General features: G+C 28.1%; 1 protein-coding gene across 24 annotated transcripts in view; it reads right to left on the bottom strand.

Moving 5' to 3' along the window:
* Positions 1–19956, bottom strand: part of trol (terribly reduced optic lobes) — a 287076-nt gene that overhangs the window by 110999 nt on the left and 156121 nt on the right. For 14 of the 24 annotated variants that reach the window (XM_087151594.1, XM_087151596.1, XM_087151595.1 and 11 more), the window contains 9 exons: positions 14865–15030; positions 13483–13652; positions 11935–12072; positions 10119–10271; positions 8983–9102; positions 7983–8105; positions 3423–3539; positions 2007–2123; positions 1046–1162 (listed from right to left, as the gene is read on the bottom strand). In XM_087151594.1, coding sequence (XP_087007720.1) covers positions 1046–1162; positions 2007–2123; positions 3423–3539; positions 7983–8105; positions 8983–9102; positions 10119–10271; positions 11935–12072; positions 13483–13652; positions 14865–15030 — 1221 coding nt within the window. The remainder of the gene's footprint in view (positions 1–1045; positions 1163–2006; positions 2124–3422; positions 3540–7982; positions 8106–8982; positions 9103–10118; positions 10272–11934; positions 12073–13482; positions 13653–14864; positions 15031–19956) is intronic. The other 10 variants (XM_087151601.1, XM_087151610.1, XM_087151613.1 and 7 more) reach the window with 2 other exon arrangements.

Genomic DNA, 19956 nt, shown 5'->3' with positions numbered 1-19956 from the left:
TACAAACTATTCTTTAAACATGTATAAACATAGCTTTTAAAAAAATGCATGAAAAACAAAGATTGCCCATAACCAAGATCTCTATCATAATTTTGATATAGTATATTGTTAGTACTGAACACTAACTAAAGCTGCATAGTCAATAAGTAATAAGCAAGTTAGTTCAAATAAAGTGAAAGAAAAAGTATCAAGGACCTGCTGAGTAATTATAGCTTTGAATACCTGCCAACTTTTACTTGGTACTATGATGATTTCTTTAAGTGGTCGAGAGATGACAATTGATTAACAATTCTTAGTTAATTTTTCATTATACCGGAATGTAAGCAAACAATTGCATGATAATCACATGCTTAATTTTTTTATGTGCAGTGGTGGCTAAATTCATTTTAAATTTAAAACATGATACAAAATGCATGGATTATAAAAATTAAAAAAAATCTTACACAAAATTTGGGAAATCTGGCAGGTAAGACTTTGTAAGACTCACCATTTCATAAAAAATTTCAGTACTAACTACTCAATAAACCCAACTTTCAGCTAGATAAAGTGAGATTTGCTTTTGTTTTCTTCTACCAAATTTTTCAACAAAGACATCCCAAATAAAAATACCTTTGCTTAGATTACTCCATAGAGGCACTAATGAAATGAAATTTGAGTAAAACGAAGCATAAAATTTTTATAGCTAATTTATTTACCAAAAAAAAAAAGAAGTCAAGTAATGAAAATACAGCATTTTGTTGCTGCACCTCCTTTGTATGATTACAACTCGAAACTAAGGGGGGGGGGAATCTACTTTTGGTACTTTTAAGAAACTTTTGCAAGATTAAGAATTATACTATGAAGCTTAATGTAAAAACAGTGAGCTTGAGTTAATTTCGGGCTTTTTTAAAAAAATTTCATTGAATGCAGCTGAACTATCTGTAAATTTTACTAAACAGTCAAACTAGTCTAATTCAACTTGCTTTTCTTTACATGCATAAAATACAGCAGATCCAAAAAATTTATTGTTACATAAATTGTTTAAATTAGGAGAATTTTTTTTTACCACAAGATAACTCATCTGATCCATCACGACAATCATATCTATTGTTGCATTTAAGACTGAGATTAATGCATTCACCATCTGAACAACGGAATTCATCTCTCTGACAGGTTTGGGAATCTAAAATTATAAAAATATATATGTATGAACTACAAATTCACAACTTGATTCTTTTCACAAGTAATTGTATTTATTTTACTATCTAAAATGTATGTGATTTATAATTATTTTATTCATATACTTTACAAATGCTGTAAGTTATATTTATTTGGTAAAAACAATTTATGTAAAAGTCATTTTTCTTTCAAACAAATTACTACTTAAAATAAGATCTTCCTAACGTTTTATTTTATTTACTTGAACTCACAATCAACAATAACTACTTTATAATCCAACAGTGTATTTTAAAAAAGTTCAAGATAAAAAAAAATTTAATTTTCTCAGAAGTTTAACCAGCCCACCCTGTAACCTAAGTATGAGAAACCTAAGCAATTTAACTTGAAAATGGCAGTCAATGAAATAATGAATAAAAATTCGAAATAACATTAAATATAAGAAAGAGCATACAAGTTTAGCAAAGAAATTTCTGACAAATTTGCTACAAAATGTTTTCAATTATAAGTTTATTGGAGGAAGTAGGACATAACCAACAAGTTTTTTATTTATATTTTTTAAAAATTTGAAATATATTTTTTTTAAATAATCAAAACCTAAAATTTTGTAGTGTATAAAATAAAAAGTTGAGATTAGATGCATTTAGATAAAACAGAATGAGCTGAACAGCTTAAATGTTATCAAACAAGATAATTCTTCAGCACCATCCAAACAATCATATTTTCAATCACACAACCAACACAAATTTATACTAGTTTTCCTAAAATTTATTTGAATTAAAATAAAATAGAAAACCTATTTTTTATTAGGTTCGGTACAAAACATGTCCTGAAATTTAGAAACAACCTACCACAAGAAAATTCATCAGTGCCATCTGTGCAATCGTACTTTCTGTCACAACGTAAGTTTTTGTCAATACACTGACCATCTCCACATCGGAATTCATTTGCTTGACACACTTTAGGTTCTAAATTTAAGTAAATGCAACTTAAAAAATAAATAAAAACTAAAAAGCAACAAATGATGCAAAAATAAAACACAAAAATAATAATAAAATAAATTATAAGATAAAGAAAAATAAAATACACCTATTTTAACTCAAAATTACTAAAAAAGAAGCATTTTTTCATGCATATAATCCAGATATATCTCATTTGCATTATACTGAAATAGATATAAAGAGTAAACATAGCATTGAAAAATAATTCTTTTTACCTTTTTCACTAAAGTGAAAAAGGATTTACTACTTGATAACATAATTGAAATGTTAGTGAATTTTACTACAGTAGGAGATTCCATAAACTACAATTCTTCATATACCACACTAGCTTTAGGGGTGTAAATAATGAAATTTGAGCTTAAGAAATTTCTATAACTAAGCAAGAACTATTAACTTTCTGCATTATTAAGAAGTTTAAATTTCAAAAACTAATGCAGAAGAAAATTTCAATTTTTTTCTGTAATTAATAAATACTTAAATGCATACTTTGTATTTTTCAAGCATTTGTAATTAAAAATTATTTTTAAGCATTTTAAGATTGATCTTTTCCATACCAATGTTGCCATATTTAGAAGGTAAGTGAAATGATCAATATAATACAAAATTTTATAAAACGCAATGCCTCAGGTTTCAAGGTTTGCGTTATAAAGATTTTTCACTGTAATTGATTATATTATTAGGTAAATGTTTTTACCACATGATCAGTATCACTTGAATTATCAGTAAAACATTGTCAGTATCACATTTGAAACTTAACACCAAACATGTTCAAAAAGCGACATTAATTACTCGAACATGCTTTAATTTGAAATGAAATTTTATAACAAAAGCAGAAGTTATTTATTTAAGGAATACAGTTTATCTAAAAGCCTTTATTAAACTGTAATCTAAAGACATATGTACATTTGTAGTAACAATTTATCTAAAAGAAGCTATCATTTAAAAAAATAAGCTTTAGAGTACAATAATTTTTTAGCTGAACAATATTTTATTATTTATGCTATAAAAACTTTCAAGATATAAATTTTTTTTAAACTTTAGACCGATTAACTAATTAAAAGAATAATCCCATTTCTATTGTGAACTTGTGTAGTTTTATAGATCGATGTTATTTAATACTGATAAATAACTCATCTAAAAAATATATAAAATTGATCACTAATTTTAACAGCTATCCCGAAACTTTATTTGGTCTAAATAGAATGCTTAGCTGACATTTATTTAGATTATGTACAAAACTAGTTCTGCAATTTAGAAACTACCTACCACAAGAAAATTCATCGGAACCATCTGAACAATCATATTTTCTGTCACAAAGTAAATTTGAGTTAATACACTGACCATCACCGCATCGAAATTCATTTGCTTCACACACTTTAGGTTCTAAATTTAAGTAAATACAAATTTTAAAATAAACAAAAACAAATAAACCACAAATGATAAAAAAATAAATCATAAACAAAAGAAGCAAAGAAATAATTTTTTAAAAAAACTTCCCTTAGTCTATAAGTATTAGGCTTTGAAATAAAATTAAGAAATTAATATATGAGTAATTATATTAATTATTAATATACATAATATATATATATATAGTAATTATTAAAAATTAATAAATATATAATAATTAATAAACATAAATGAGTTAAAAATAAATGAAAATTATTCTATTTAACTTCATTTAAAAAATATATGTAATGTTTATTAGAAAAATTAAATTGGTCATTTTAATTAAATAAAATACTAGAAACGAATAAGAGCCCTGCAGCCTAATATTACTCCGAATGATTCGTGCTTAAATCTTGAACTTTACCATTTAGAAATACAGATAGTGGTGTGGGTTAGTCAGCATTATCAAGAGAGCTTGAACATGAAAATACTTTTTCAGAAAAAGTTAAGCATATTGATTAATTATGGAAACAGTGTGTCAAAACGAATATAAAAATTATTAAACCTTATTAAGTATGTGTATGATACTTCAGTTATTAATTATAATGAAGATATTACACATGGACTACTGAAACAATTTTTTCGGAATAAAATAGCAAAGTTGTCATATTTTTAAATAATATAAAAAATTTAACTGTCCATGATTTGAGTAATATAAAATGGCTGCAGAGTTAAAAACATTTTCTTATTTTTGCCTACTAAAAGAAATGAAATCCTATTGAGTTTTTATTAATCAGCAATAACTATTGTGACGATTATATGAGTTCATATAATTATACAAGATTTTAATATAAACAAAATTTAAATTTTTTAAAAAAAACCCTATTTGTTAGTTGGCACAGCATTTTTCCGTTGAATAAACAAACATTATTAAGTGAATGAAAACTTCTCCAAAATGAATACTTTTATCACCATTTTATAGCATGTTTAGTCATGTTACTACTGGCAGCTCACGGTGCACCTTAACTAAAATTAAATAAAATGCTCTTACACCTAGAAAATTAGGAGAGATTCTGAATTTACAATGTTCTTAGATAATAAAAATCTAAAAATTAAAATAATCTGTGGAGAGATTTTTAAAAAAAATCTACTTTGAACATTTTTGCACACGAAGTACGATATTTCAAAAATGTTAGCATCATTTTATACTTATAAATAGAAGAAAAAAATAACATATTTGTGCTGAATATTCATAATAACCGTTTATAATAAATTTTATAATTATTAGAAGTTTTTTAATTGTTAATTGTAGTCGTTGAACCACTATTTAAAAGACAAAAATAATAAAAACTTAAATCGACTTTAGCGACACAAGCACTGTGAAATTAGCACGAGCACTGTGACCTTAAAAATGGCAGCTTCCATTCGTGTGTGTACACGAATTAGAAAAGCAATTGAACCAGGATAAAAAACAAAACTTAATACCACAGCTCATTCTTTCAACGATTATTTTGATTTTAAGGAATTTCCTTTCGTTTGTATAAAAAGCGATGAAGTCTCGAATGCTCCTGCGCTTGGAGTTAACTGCAAAGATGTTCCTGCTTTTGTTCAGTATATGAAAAATAAACGAGATGTACTGGATGTTCACTTAAAAATAGATATTAATGGAGGAGGTGGATTTTTAAAAATATGTCTTTCTGTACAATCAAATGAGTTGGACTTCGAGTGCAGCTGTAAGCGTGCTAAGTATGATGAGGGGATAGCTGCAAGGAAATTTAAGGATTCTGGAGTTAAACGTCTATTCATTCTAGCAGCCGTTCCGAGTGCACAAGAAAATTATAAGAATGTAGATCAACTCATTTCAACGTTGAATATAAATCCTTTCCATGGCACAATTGCAACCGATTTGAAGTTAGCGAATATCTTAGGTATAATGTCGCACAGCAGCGCATACCCATGCACTTATTGCTATACCAAGAAAGATGAGCTAAGCAGCTGTGGCGAATTGAAATCCCCCAAAAATGTTTCATCGTATTATACAAGTTGGCTGACTGAAGGAAAAGGTTCAAAAAACAAAGCGAAAGATTATTTCAATTGCATTCATCCACTGCTAATTGCAACTGTTGGAGGCAAAACATTCCTAGACATTATTCCACCGCCAGAATTACACCTTATGCTTGGTGTTGTTAACACTGTTTTCACGCTTATGTTGAAAGAGTGTGAAAATTAATCGCTGACATGGACAAAAGCTTGTCATGTTCAGCGTGAAATCAGACGAGGACGTTCTGGGTTAAAAGGAAATGCATGCAAAACACTTTTGGATAAAGAAGAACTTCTGCACCAGTTTGAAAATCTAGAAATACTGAAGTGCGTTAAAGTATTTGACGACTTCAAAAAAGTGGTTTCTGCATGCTTCGGAAATAATCTTGACCAAAATTTCAAAGCATGTATAGAAGCTTTCAAAAAGAGCTACATGGACTTAGGTGTCAGCGTTACAGCAAAGGTTCATGCAGTTTTTTTTCACATTGAACAGTTCTGTGACAAAAACGGTGAAGGATTAGCATTTTTTGGGGAGCAGGCGATGGAGTCCGTACATTTTGATTTCTTAAAGTCTTCCTGGGAAATTAATAAGGTTGCTGCAAATCACCCGGATTATTCTAAACACCTTTCGAGAGCTGTCTGTAGATATAATGCCTCACATGTTTAAATTGATGTAATTATAATTAAATTATGTTACATTTTCATATTTTATCAGCAGTAAAATGTTTAAATAATAAAAGTTTAATAGAATTACAACTGAAAAATCATTGTTATATAATTTTTTTCCTTTCTATTGATATAAAACGACGTCCGATTTTCCAAAATATCATACTTAGTGCGCAAAAATGTTCAAAGTGGATTTTTTTAAAAATCTCTCCACAGATTATCTTGATTTTTTGATTTTTATTATCTGTTAACATTGTAAATTCAGAATCTCTTCTAATTTTCTAGGTGTAAGAGCATTTTATTTAACTTTGGTTAAGGCGCACCGTGAGCTCTTTAGAGTTCAGTAATAAATTTTTTTACTGGACTGCCACATAGTGTGTGCAATTTAATTTTTGTTCTTCCCAATAACTTCACATTATTAGATTTAACAAAAGACAATTTAGAGGGGCAAATATTTTTTAAATAATTCATAAAAGGAATCCTCTGCAGATTAACTTGTTGCAAAACAACAAATATAATCCCCTTAAAAAAAAATAATAATAAATAAATAAATAAATAAATAAAAAAACATTTTTTTACACATTACTCTCAAACTGTTCAGAGTAGAATGTTTTAATGTCAATAATGAGAGCTGCAGTGGCTCAAGGGATAGAGCGTTTGCCTTCCAATGAGGTGACTTGAGTTTAAATCCCTGCAGTAGCTGGTTGACATGAATTCTGTTCCTGGCTCACAATGACCCTGGCGCTAACTTAAAATATCCTCAGTGGTAGATGGATCATAGGTAGAATCCCCTTGCCATTGGGCAAACCGTGAGACGTATTAGTCAGTATGATACTAAAAAATATGTTTTCTAGAAAACAAGTTTGGTCAAAATATGTGGCGTTATTGTCAATATTTCTGAAAATCTTTTTCATGCACAGCATAGTTTTGTCAAACCTTGTTCAGCTTTTATCTTTTATTAGTGAATATTCAGAATTTTTTCACTACATTCACAGCATTGCAACCAAATTATAGTTTCCGCTTAGATGACAGGGTTTATCGCATTATGTTCCAGAAAAACTTCCACAAATAAAAGATTTAAATGGCCTTATAAAACAGTCCTTTTAATTTAAAAGTCATAGCAAATATAAGATGAAACATAAGCTTCCAAACACACTACTCACACTTCTTTACACCTTTAACCTAAACAATGTCTAATGCAATCTTTTAAAATCATTATTCTTCAATTCCATTAATTATAATTTACTCTTTTTATAAATGTTAAAGATTTTACAAGTAACATTACATAAGATTTTTTGATAATTCAATCTTTTGATTTTTAATAAGATTTTAAGGAACATTTTTACAAGTTTACTGTTCCAACTATCTTTTTATAAATCTATGCCTTTCCTGTAGTCTTTAAATTTTTTTAAAAAAATCTTAAAATATTCAATAAAAAATATTGCTTTTAAGTTGACAGAAAAATAATTAAAATATTAAATATAAAATATTAATAAAGAAAAACTTGGAAAAAAATTTCAGGAATTTTAATTTGAAACTGAGTTATTTAACATTTTAAGTTGCATGATATTTCTTTCTACATCTATACAATGATTTTAATATCAAAACATTGTTTCATCGGAGCAGTTATTCTGTACATTTAAAACAAGAAAAAATTTAAGTAAAAAATTAGGTTTTCAAACAGGTTTTCCCTTTTTTTAAAAACATCACAATTTTTACTGTTTTGGAACATACCACATGAGATTTCATCACTCCCATCACGACAATCGTATTTACGATCACATTTAAATCTTAAATCGATGCATTGCCCATCGCTACATCTAAACTGATCAGGACGACATTCTCTATCAGAGGTATCTAAAAATAATGGAAAAAAATAATAAAAGAAAATAATAAAATAAGGCAATAAATAGGCAAAAAAAATGAACAAATAAAAATAAAGAAAGATAAGAAACTAGGAAAGAAATTAGTCAAAAACAGGATTCCTTAAGAATAAATTTAAGAATAAAAAAGATTTGGGACAAATTCAAAAATAAAATCAAAATTGCATTTTTAAAAAATTAATAAAATTTAAAGCAATAACTGACATTACTGCAAAAAATGCTAGTGTTTTCAATTCATTTTAAATTTCTTTTCTTGCCATGAAAATAAGAATAACAAAAAGATTTTAGCGACATCATATTGCTGAAAGATACTTTTGGTTTGACTCAAAAAAATAATTTTTTTCCTAATGAAATTCTCTATGAATTTTTATTTTTCCCACGAATAATTTTTTTCTAGTGAGTATTCATTAAAATTGGGAACTTACTTGACATCCGTTTTACATCTTATAACATTAGTGAAGTATAAGTACTTTTTACAATAACCAATTAGCATTAACTATTGCTAAGTGTAAGCAACAAAACCAATAATATTGAGCTATTAAAAATGAAGATTAGGAAGAGATAATAAGAAGATTAGATTATTGACGTAAAAGCCCAGTGGGAAATGTTTTTCCAAAGCTTGGCTTATAATCCGATTGCTGTGGTATAGTAAAGAAAAGGTCTTCCTAACAAATATAACAGCATGACATTCTCACAGCAATGAAATAAAATAATATTATAAATTCAGTGCAAGATTGCATTTAGGGAAACAAAAAAATTCAAACTTTATGAATGTCTCATGGACCTGGATCCAATGTTTACCAAAAGAAGATAAACAACCAGAAGAGATATCTGTAAGAAAACTAATTTACCTGGGCAATCAAGCTCATCTGTTCTATCAGAACAATCTGGTCTTCTATCACATCTTTTTCTTTCTTCAACACATCGTGAGCCATCACATTGAAATTGGCCTGGTGGACAACTTGTAATACCTTAAAAATTTATGCATAATTTCATAAATTTTTTAAATAAATTTAATAAATTTCAATTAAAATAGAGAAAATTTGCAACATTTATCATTTAGTACAAAACTCCAAGTTGACCTGCATTAAATTGACCAGTACTAAAAAGAATAAAAAAATAATAGCATGAAAAATTAAGAAATGAAACTTATTACTGTTCCTTAATTAATAATTTAAAAAAATTACCTAGCTTTTGTGTAATGGCAGATTTGGAGAACAAGTTCATTCTTGGTGTAAAGGATATGAATTTGTGGCGTAACTACCACTACGATTATTAAACATCAATTCACTGGTATGTAAGACATGCTAACTTGATTCAATCAGGAGGTACCTTATAGACGTGATATGATCATGCCTATCTTGACAGTAATGCCCACTTCGATCTGGTAACGCCTACTTCTTAGGATAGTCCACATTGAACAGTTGATTTGCTACTTGTGACTGCGACATTATCCACCTCCTCACACTATTGCTGCTCAGTCTCCTCTCGATCATACACTATGTCAACCTGCATACACTCGACTGCTAAAGTCAACACAGGAGCGACTACGACCGTGAAGTTAATACACTCCGCCCCCCACAAATTTAAGTTTGTAATAGAGCTTATATATATGAGATATTTTATACAAGCAAATCACTTTTTATGACAATAAAATGTTAGAAGTTAAAAACTACAATTTAGAAGGTTGCACCAGTAAATAGTTATAAAATATAAATAGCGTTAAGCTTTTACAATAGATCTCTTAATATGTAACCTGGAAAAATGGTTTAAATTTTAAACATTATTAACTGCTTACCACGTATAAGATTCCTAAAATGTCTTCCAAAAATCCTTTATTCTCAAAACAACTGTAACTTATAGTAATGTAAACTAAACTTCAGAGCTTGGTTTAAAAAAAAAATATAGCAGGAATCATTACATATATTCTGGTGCTATGTTAAAACATATAAAATAAAATTATTGATGCAATACAATTAGAACATACCACAGTTAATTTCATCTTCCCCAAATGAGCAGTCTTTAACTCCATCACAAATTCTAACAGAATCTATGCAACTTCCATCATGACAAATCATTTGATTATCACTACGGCAACTAGGAGATAGATTTGACGGAACAGTAGAGCTTTGGCCCCGAACTGCAACATTCAAATTTCAAGAACTAATCTAACAACGCTCTTAATTTGGTTTGAAAACACCAGGATTTGAGATGGGTTTGCAAGGAAAGGTACACAGCAGCTCATAGCCAAACAGACGACAAGTGACAACAGCCAAACACAAAACAAAACACAGGAAAGTGAACTATACCACAGCACCATGGTTTATCATATTAAAAAATATTTCTTGATTCTAGTTTAGGCACCCAAGATGAAACTTTTGTAGGGCCAACATTTAAAAATTAAAAAATCTGATCTTTACCAAAAAACTTACAAATTATAACCTAATCTATTGTTCTATTTTTAACACACTAATGAAATTTACAAGTCAAAAATTTGCTTGATATTTTAAAAACAGTTTTTCCTCACAGTTTAACTCTTATTTAACATACTTAAATGCAAAAAATAGATTAACTAATGCTTAAAATGATTGGCAGATACTTCAACAATTACAAATTAGGAACAGACATTTAGAGAATGCAGGTGTGAATAACAGTACATAACAAATGAAGGTTGCACAAATAATAAACAGGTAACTTTGGTAAAAGGATAATACATATAAAATTAAGCAAAAAAATCAAAACAAGTGTTAAAAAAATTTAAATATAAAAATAAATATAAAAATAAAAATTTCGAAAATCTTGGAATATCTATTTGGATATATATTATTTCAGATAACATAATATAAAACTAGTGAGCGTTTTGAGAGAAAAACTACATTTATTTTTTTTAGATTAATATGAAGACAGCTTTGGAGATTAAATATCATGTAACTAATAAAGAAACATAAAATAAATGTGACAATGTTTTCATTTTATAAAAATATAACAGCATAAAAACCAGAATTGTAGCAAATTAAATTAAAATTTGAATACAGTCTTCCCAACTATTGGTAAGCATTGGTTTCAGCCAACTGTAGTTGAATAAATAGGTTATTCTATTAATTAGAGAGATACTGTAGTCAAAATTAGTTATGATAACTCTATGAATTATTAATTTAAAATGATCATGATACTGTACATTTTCATGCATAACCAATTTGGATTGTTATGAATATATAGAATGTTTTTGCATTTTATGGTTTGCTTTTTCTGGTTTAATTAAAATCTTTCCTTTTTGCATTCATTGCATAATTAGCTCTTGATTTTATTGGAGCAAATAATGATAATTTTGCTGATTTAAATTATTCAAAATAATGCACGTTTTGCATTCTTATCCTCAACGATAAAAATTCTGGTAGGTCAAAATATTTACGAAGAATAATTTTTTTACAAAGAATAATTCTTATTTAAATTTTAGTATCTCTTTTCTAAGATGTTAAGCATTGAAAGACAACAAACAAAAATAATTTGGTTTCACTAAATTTTATTCCTATAAACACACATGACATTAAGCGGGATTGTCTACAAAAAATTTTTAAAAGGATTCATCATTCTTGCATTTTATTTTTTAAATACAAACTTTGAAAATAGACAATGTAGATTTCTCGGACAGGAAAAAAATTTATTCCACATTCAGAAAAATTTGATTCATTACATCTAAATTCCTAGTGTTTAAAATCTAAGCTATTATTTATGCACACATAGAGATCGCTATACATTGGCATCTTAAAATTACTTTTGAAAGTACATAAATATCTACTTACGGCAGCCAACTTCATCTGACCCATCTCTACAATCTTCTGTACCATCACATCGTTTTTCTATACTAATGCATTCACCAGACGAACAACTCAATTCATCAATGCGACAGGACTCAGGTTGTAAAGACCTTCCAGCATCTTCTAAAAGAATTAAAACATTGCAGAAATATTTATTTATGAGCACAAAAATATTTTTTAAAAAATTCATTTAAAAATGACACAAAATTAGATATTTCATGCTTTTCATACAGATTTTCTTACTGCTGCTCATTAATTATTAAAATTCAAATGAAATAAAAAATTTAAAACATGGAAAAATTGAAAGAATTTGTCCATTAAATCAGAAGAAGAAAAAAACTCTTACGCTAATTAATTACATTGAGAGTGTAATTCCCAAGAACTATTTTCATTCAAATCTTAGATTTAATCATTAAAAATTACATTGTTTAAACTTAAATAAAAATTAGGTTTTAAACTTAAATATTCTTTAACCATATTAATTTGGAGAACAGAAAATTGTGAATAATAAGAAAACAATTTTCTATACAATTATCTTCGTGCAAAAAAATATTTTTGTGTCCCTTAAACATTTCCTGAGACATAGCAAAAATACCTGAGAAGGAAAATTTTTAAGAGTCCATATTCTTAGCCACTCTGTGTAAACTAATGGAACTATATTTTCCAGTCTGCAGTTATCTCCCATATTTTGGTTATTCTCATAAATTAGGAACAAGAATTTAAATCCATTGGAAAAAAAATTTTGACTCAAAGAGTATATAATTTTAAATTTGAATTTGAAACTTAAAATAAGGTTTGCACAAATTTATTAGCATAATGATAAAAGTTTTACAGGGGGCCCCTCTCAGTTTCTGTAATTTTTTTTTTTTTTTATGTTCTTCTGAAAAACAGGAAAAAAGACTTAAAAGTGAGGCTTTCTAATAATGAGAAATGGTGATAGAAATTATAGAAAAATTGATTATTTACATTGAAGCTTCAAGTTACAGTGCCAAATCCAATGGGTACCCTATTCTACTGTTTAACCAGTATTTAATTTAGGACAGCCTTTTGCATAATTAGGACTGCAATTTAGTATCTGACAATTCAATTATATGAAAGTCATTAAGACAATCCATTTTTTTTTTATTTTGTGCATACTACTTAAAAAATCTATTAGATATTACTTCAACAAATTTATTTAATTGTTACACTAACGACTATAATTCACAACCAGCTAATTAAAAAGCTATAGTTTCTGAACATTAAAGTAAAGACTAAATCAACACTCACACTATCAATTATAAATTTTACAATTAGCTTTCAAATTTTGTACAGCTTACAAACTATTGCAGTTGAATAATTTATTTCTCAAAGAATCTATGGGTATTATTTTACTAGACAACAAAAGTTTAAAAAAAAAAAAAAAAAAAAAAAAAAAAAAAAAAAAAAACAGAAAACATTTTCGAAAAAAGTTTCCCATGAAAAGGATATGCTAAAAAGACTTCATTTCAAATATTTTTAAATAAAATAATTTTTTCTACTACTTATACATACCACCAAACTCTCGAACAGAGAAGTTCTCTGGAGAAATCGAATATCTTGCGATGGAACCAGATTTTATGGCATCTCGCAATACTCTTTCAATACTTGCTTCATTATCATTGCCAAGAGAACCAATATCTAATTGGACTAGAGCACCTCGGTCTCTTGTGGAATGTAGTTTTCTAAAATATTATAAATAGTTGTGTTATTTAAAAAAATTATAACAAAATTCAGCGTAATTAAAAATATTTCAATAAGTACCTTTTTTAGTACCTAAACAAGAGTCTGTGATAGAATATAAAGTATCGAACTGATTATAATTTCACATGTCTAGCTACATGAGGAAATTTACATCATCATTTATTTTTAAAGTGCAATAAATATCCAATATTATAAAGCAACAAGAGTAGAAATTAAGAAATTTTAGTAACTGGTCCAAAAGGCTTAAAAATTTTATACGTCTGAACAAATTTTTATTTCTCAGTTTACAAGACTCTACTATTAAATCTTAAAAAAAAAGTTAATAAATGAGTTTTAATGAAAAGCAATTTTTTAACACACATTCTAATCCATTCATAATAATTTATACCAGCGGTTCCCAGTTTTTCGGCTTGAAAACTAAATAATCAATTTTCTTTCAGTAGAGCCCTGACTTCATAAATAAAGTTTATTAATGTAATTGTGAACTGTCATTATTGTTGTGAATTGTTGTTATAACCTATAAAAGACCATTTTTAAATACTTAATTAGAGGTATGAAGATTTTTAGTTGTTTTATTATTAATAATCTTAAATTTTGTTTTATGTTCACAGGTAAATTTCCAGTCCTTGTGCTAAATTTAGTCTAGTTATTATTTGTTTTGGGTGTATACAAATAAGCTGAGTTGAGAGAACAAATGTTGTTGAGAGAAACATATATTCTTTTAAGAAAGATAATAATTTTATTTTGATTTGATAAGCCTAATGGGAAATACTAAAGCAATAGTTTATAAATGTTTTTTTCTTTTCTTAATCTGTTCAATATATTGTTATAAGGAATATTATATTTTCTTTCAAAAAGTACTTTTTGTATTTCTTTGGCATTTTCTTGATATAATTTCAAATTAAAAGATTAAATAAATTATGAATTATAGGTTGGATCTAAACATAATTTGAGGTTTAAAAACTCCTCGGTTATAAAAAGTACTAACTCGTGGTATCCCTTTAACTCTTCCACAAAGCCCTAGAGTTCCATTAAACACCATTATGGAATAATTTATGCAGTAGACATAGTAGTCTAAAACACTGAAAAGTACATTCGAATTTCATACAGGGTGATAACTTATTTAGTCAAGACATTCAAACATTGAAAACAATTTATGAAAGTCAAAATCAAAGAAGAAAAAAATGACTAACTGGAATGATAGAACTGTAACTGCCTGTTGGCCAGGAATTGTCCTGTAAAGTCCTTCTAAACCTAACGTTATTTCCTCTGCTATTCTTTTGAATTCATTTGAGGTTTTTTGTTCCAATTCAGGCTGATAAGGTAAATTTGTTATGGCAAGGCTGACTCTGAAATAAACTGAAAAGAAAAATTATAAAATATAAGTTAAAAATTGTTAATTATCTTCAACAGAAATTGTACAGAAATAAATATACATTCAGAAAAAGTCTTTGGATGCTTTTTAAAATTTATAAAAAGCCCCACAAATACAAAAATAATACTTTCTCAATACAATTTCAAATACAAAAATAATACTATCTTACCCAACAAAGCAGAGCCGTTTTTATGTTTATAGGGGCCCTGGGCCTGTCATTATCTGGGGGCCCTTCATGAGAAAATTTAGAAAAAAAAAATCATTTTGAATAATTTTTAAAAATTATTTTATTTTAAGAGTGAAAACATATAAATTAATTATAAAAGCTTATATACATTATTTTTATCGAAAATTTAAGGTAACAATACTTTTCGCACTTTTTGAGAGGTGAATCTTCTATCACATCATCAAAATCAATTTCCTGAAAGACATACATTTTGCTTTGCAGCTCAAAATCTTTAAGACTTCAAATGAAACATCAAATTATGAAGTTGTGTAGAAAATATGCAAGGAGTTAGAAAGAATACAAGAAAATACAGTTTGATTATTAGTCTTTTTTTATAATCGCTGTTGAAAAACTGACTCAATTTTGAGCCAATGTTTAACTACGTAGCCTTGAAATTTTAAAACCAATCCAGAAGACAAGGAAACTCCTGGATCAGTACTCAGAGGTATTGAATTATTCTGAAAACTTGGAGGAGTTTATGACCCCGACAGATTTAATGTGCACCAGTCACCATTTTATACATGGGTATTATTCGGCCGGCTAAATTCGAACTCCCATTCTCACAAACAGGAGTCCATAGCTCAACCAACCAAGCTATCGTGGCCAAATTATTAGTTTACTTTATAACAGTCATTGAACAGCCTACCCAATTTCGAGTTTACGACTACTAATGTTGAACTCCGTAGCCTTGTAATTTTGAACGGTTCATACAAGTGAACTTCGGGATAAGTATTGGAAGAAATATTTGCCGTCATGGAGGACGTTTTGATGGAACTAACCAGCATTTGAGTTACATGGAGAGTAAAGCCACAAAGTCTGATAGCAAGGGGACTCTAACCCATGATCCGCCTACCACTGAGGATATTTCACGTCAGCACTGTGGTCGGTTAAAGCCGGGTGTGGAATTCATATCTATCAGCAATCACTGGGATTCGAACTCGGTGCCCCTCATTCGGAGGGGAATGCTCTATCCCTTCTTGAGTCCTTCTTTATTGAGTAATAACTCTGCGGCAGGTACCAATTCTCCAATTTTATTGATTGGTACCAATTTTATTAATTTGCCTAAATTTAATCATCTTCAAAATGTAAATGGTCTTCTAGTTTTTTAAATAATTGTTAAATTATTAGTTTTTAACATGCATACTTAAAAATAACAAGAAAAACATTTTCCTGTATTAAGAAATAATAATTAAAAACTGTCATCTGCTGGAATAGAATCCACGATCACAAGTTTTGTGTTAGATTTCATAATCTTCAGCCCCAAATATACACACCTGCCTTGCGGATATTCTTTTAATTTTTTTTAAATATTTATTAATAAATTAAGTCATTTGAATACTTGACATTCTTGAAAAATGCTTTCCAAATTACCATTTTTAACATTTATAACAAGTATATTCAGTTTATTTAGAAGTAAACCATAATTCTGCTTATCTTATTCATTTTCAGCTTATAAAAATGTGTTTATAAACTGAAAATGAATATTCATTTAATTTATATGCACCAAAAATAAATTAAAAACTAGACTAGATATAACACAAGGACTGCAAATCTAACAGTCGAATATAAAACCTTATTTAAGACTGATAATGATAAAATGATGAAAACTCTACATTACTCTAATTAAATATTTTAAAAATAGTCTGTTTTCAGGTTATAGTGTAAGTAATTACCTTAATAAACTTTAATCGCAATGTCGGGGTGCCGCCGATAGAAGACATTTAATATATCAATGGAACACACTGTAGCTTTATATCAATTAGCAATTAGTTTTAGAATAACAATTATAGAATAATTATTTTTATTATAGAATGAAAGGTTTTAAAAGACAAATATGTGTTAATGTTTAATATTTAATCAAAGAAAAAACATATCCAATATTGAAATCTAATGAATAGCCCCTGATAAATTTTGTGACAAAAACAAATTGAATCCTGATTGATTTCCAGATTTTAGAAACACCTTCCAGTTTTACTATTCAATCAAATTGGCTTCGATGTCTTTCATCCCACCTGTCTCACTAGTGATTCAGCATATTTTGATATCATTTTTGTTTCGCACTTACTTAATTTGTTTGCGACAGTTATTTTTTACTACATTTTTGCGAGAAGTTTAAAAATATAATATTCAGGGCATAAATAGATTTTGTTTTTTTTACTTATATCATCCCCACCCACAAGCAACTGTCTGCTCTAAATACTGCGATAATATAAAATGAGATAGTCAAACAAAACGTATGGAGTTATTTAAATTCATGTTCAAAAGTATTAACTGTTTTTTTTTTTATTGACAATTTCGGTCATCTTTTAGGTATTTTAAACTGCAACATATCACATGAAAGTATTAAATATATCATTTTTACAATAAAGTGAAATAAAAAAGAATTCTGAACAAGATTCCTTAGGAACAGATATTAAATAGTCTCATGATCGAATGATGGAGCATAATTACTTTTTAAACAAATCAAAAACTCTTTTACCTTTTAAACTAAAAATTTGCTTATTTTTAAATCATTTATTAGTACTCGAATTGTTTAAAAAATGATATGACAACACGGCCGGATTATCCTATAGGCACACTAGGCACGTGCCTAGGGCCTACGAAATTCAGGGGCCTACGAAAAACTTGGGAGAAAAAAATTTATTGACCAAAATAATTTAGCTTTAAAAACAACAAGTGTATTTTGCACAAAATTATGAAGATACAAATAAAAATATAATATTTTTCGGTAATAAATTATTTTGCAGAATCTTATGATCTAATATGAATTCCAAACTACGCAAAATGTCGTATTCAATAGACATAAGTGCGAGAGATGCCAAACGATCTTGATTCATTGTTGAACGCAAATAATTTTTTATAAATTTTAATCTGGAGAAAGATCTTTCTCCTTCTGCATTTGATCCAAGAATCGACAAATATATTCTTAATGCAATGTGAACGTTAGGAAAAGTATTCACAAGTTTATCTTTAATTTGAGCCTTCAACATTTCTTGTGCAGATTTATGCTCATACAAATTTGAAAATAGTAAAAATTCATCTACAAAGTTTTCCTCTAAATCGGAAGAGTAAATTTTCACCAAAAATGGTATTATCGATATCAACTGCAATATCGGCAGTATGTCGGTATTGCAGATAAAGTTAGATAAACAAATTCGTAAATTAAAACCCATATTAATAAAAATGTAAAAAAAAATATGCAAGAAAATTTTAGCGGGGAAAGAGGGGAGGAATGGGAGGGGGCAAAAACGGCTATGCCTAGGGCCTACGAAAGGTATAATCCAGCTCTGTGCCTAGGGCCTACGAAAGGTATAATCCGGCCCTGTATGACAACGAAGTTTTTTATTTCATTCAGGCATTTATTTATATTTTTTTCATTTTTTTACTTATTTTTATTTTAATAAATTAAATGTATACGTTTAAAATAAAAACAAAGCTGTCAAAATTTCACATATAGTTTCGATTTACAATTTTAAGAAATTGTTACGACTTTGATTTGGAAATTTAAAAGCCTTATTAATTAAAAAATTGAGAAGCCTTATTAATTTTAAACACATAATAACAACAAAAATCAAGGAGTTAAAAATAGAAGCAAATGTGATCAATAAACAATAAAATGCCAAGCTAACTAAATAAATTAATTTTGTGTGCGAAATATAATATTGCAAATTAAACATAATTCATATTTAGGGGGGAAATGGAAAATTTGGTCATACAGGAGTTTTAAACAATTTTTTTCTCTTGTTTAGCTGATGATCATTTGATTTCAATGCTCTATTAAACAAAATCGTATGCTGTTTCTGACTATTAGCAGTAAGTAAAATTAAAATAAAATTACATTTGTTATCTCAATTTCATCCAGAACAGACAGAATCAAGAGTTTTGGCAGATAGGCCAGTCAAGGAGGGAATTGAATAGTGACCGACCATTTAAATAAATAAACAAAAAAATCACAATGTATGTATAAAAAACTGCACAAACCTTTCACGTTTTCCCTAACCACAACCAAAATTGATTTAATAAAAACATTTGCTTACCTCCAACGTGAAAGATTTATTTCTTCCTAATATCCTATGAAAATTTGGTATAGAAATTTCTAGTTCACGGATTCTCTTACGATTAATTTGAAAAATAACAAAATAAAATTAACTACATTAATTAAGTAAATTAAACAATTAGGCTAGTTGAAACATTTAGGAAGAGTAAAGGGAAAAAAAGTTTTTCTAATAAATTAGAAAAAATATCTAAATTTTGTAAGAAAGAAAATTTAGAATTGAACGAGGCCCAATTTAAAGACACTATGGAAATCTCAAGACAGAGTGACCCAACGAAATTCTAGCAAGACCCTCCCCCTATTTACAGCCATAGAAATGCTTTCTTCGCAGAAATTTATGACCAGAAATCAGACATAAGGGTGTTTCTGTGGATATCTGATATTTCCGAAGTTAGGAAAAAAGAGCCCCAAGGCAATATAAAGAAGCTAAAAACATTTTCTCACAGTGTAAAGTGAGGAGGCTATTTGACAACTCTGTGGGTGGTAGCTACGAAAGTGGGGATATTTTCATCTAAAGAGCGTTTTATTGCTCTTTTGGTTAGAAAAGTGAAGAGTGACAATTATTTTATGTCTGTAAACACTTCGATTAGATTTTGAAAATCATCCGACAGTGGGATCAGGGGGCCCTCT

Source organism: Parasteatoda tepidariorum, chromosome 9, assembly GCF_982258835.1.
Source record: "Parasteatoda tepidariorum strain Cologne lab strain chromosome 9, Ptep-v5.0, whole genome shotgun sequence".
NCBI lineage: Eukaryota > Metazoa > Arthropoda > Arachnida > Araneae > Theridiidae > Parasteatoda > Parasteatoda tepidariorum.
This window is presented reverse-complemented; position numbering and strand designations above follow the sequence as displayed.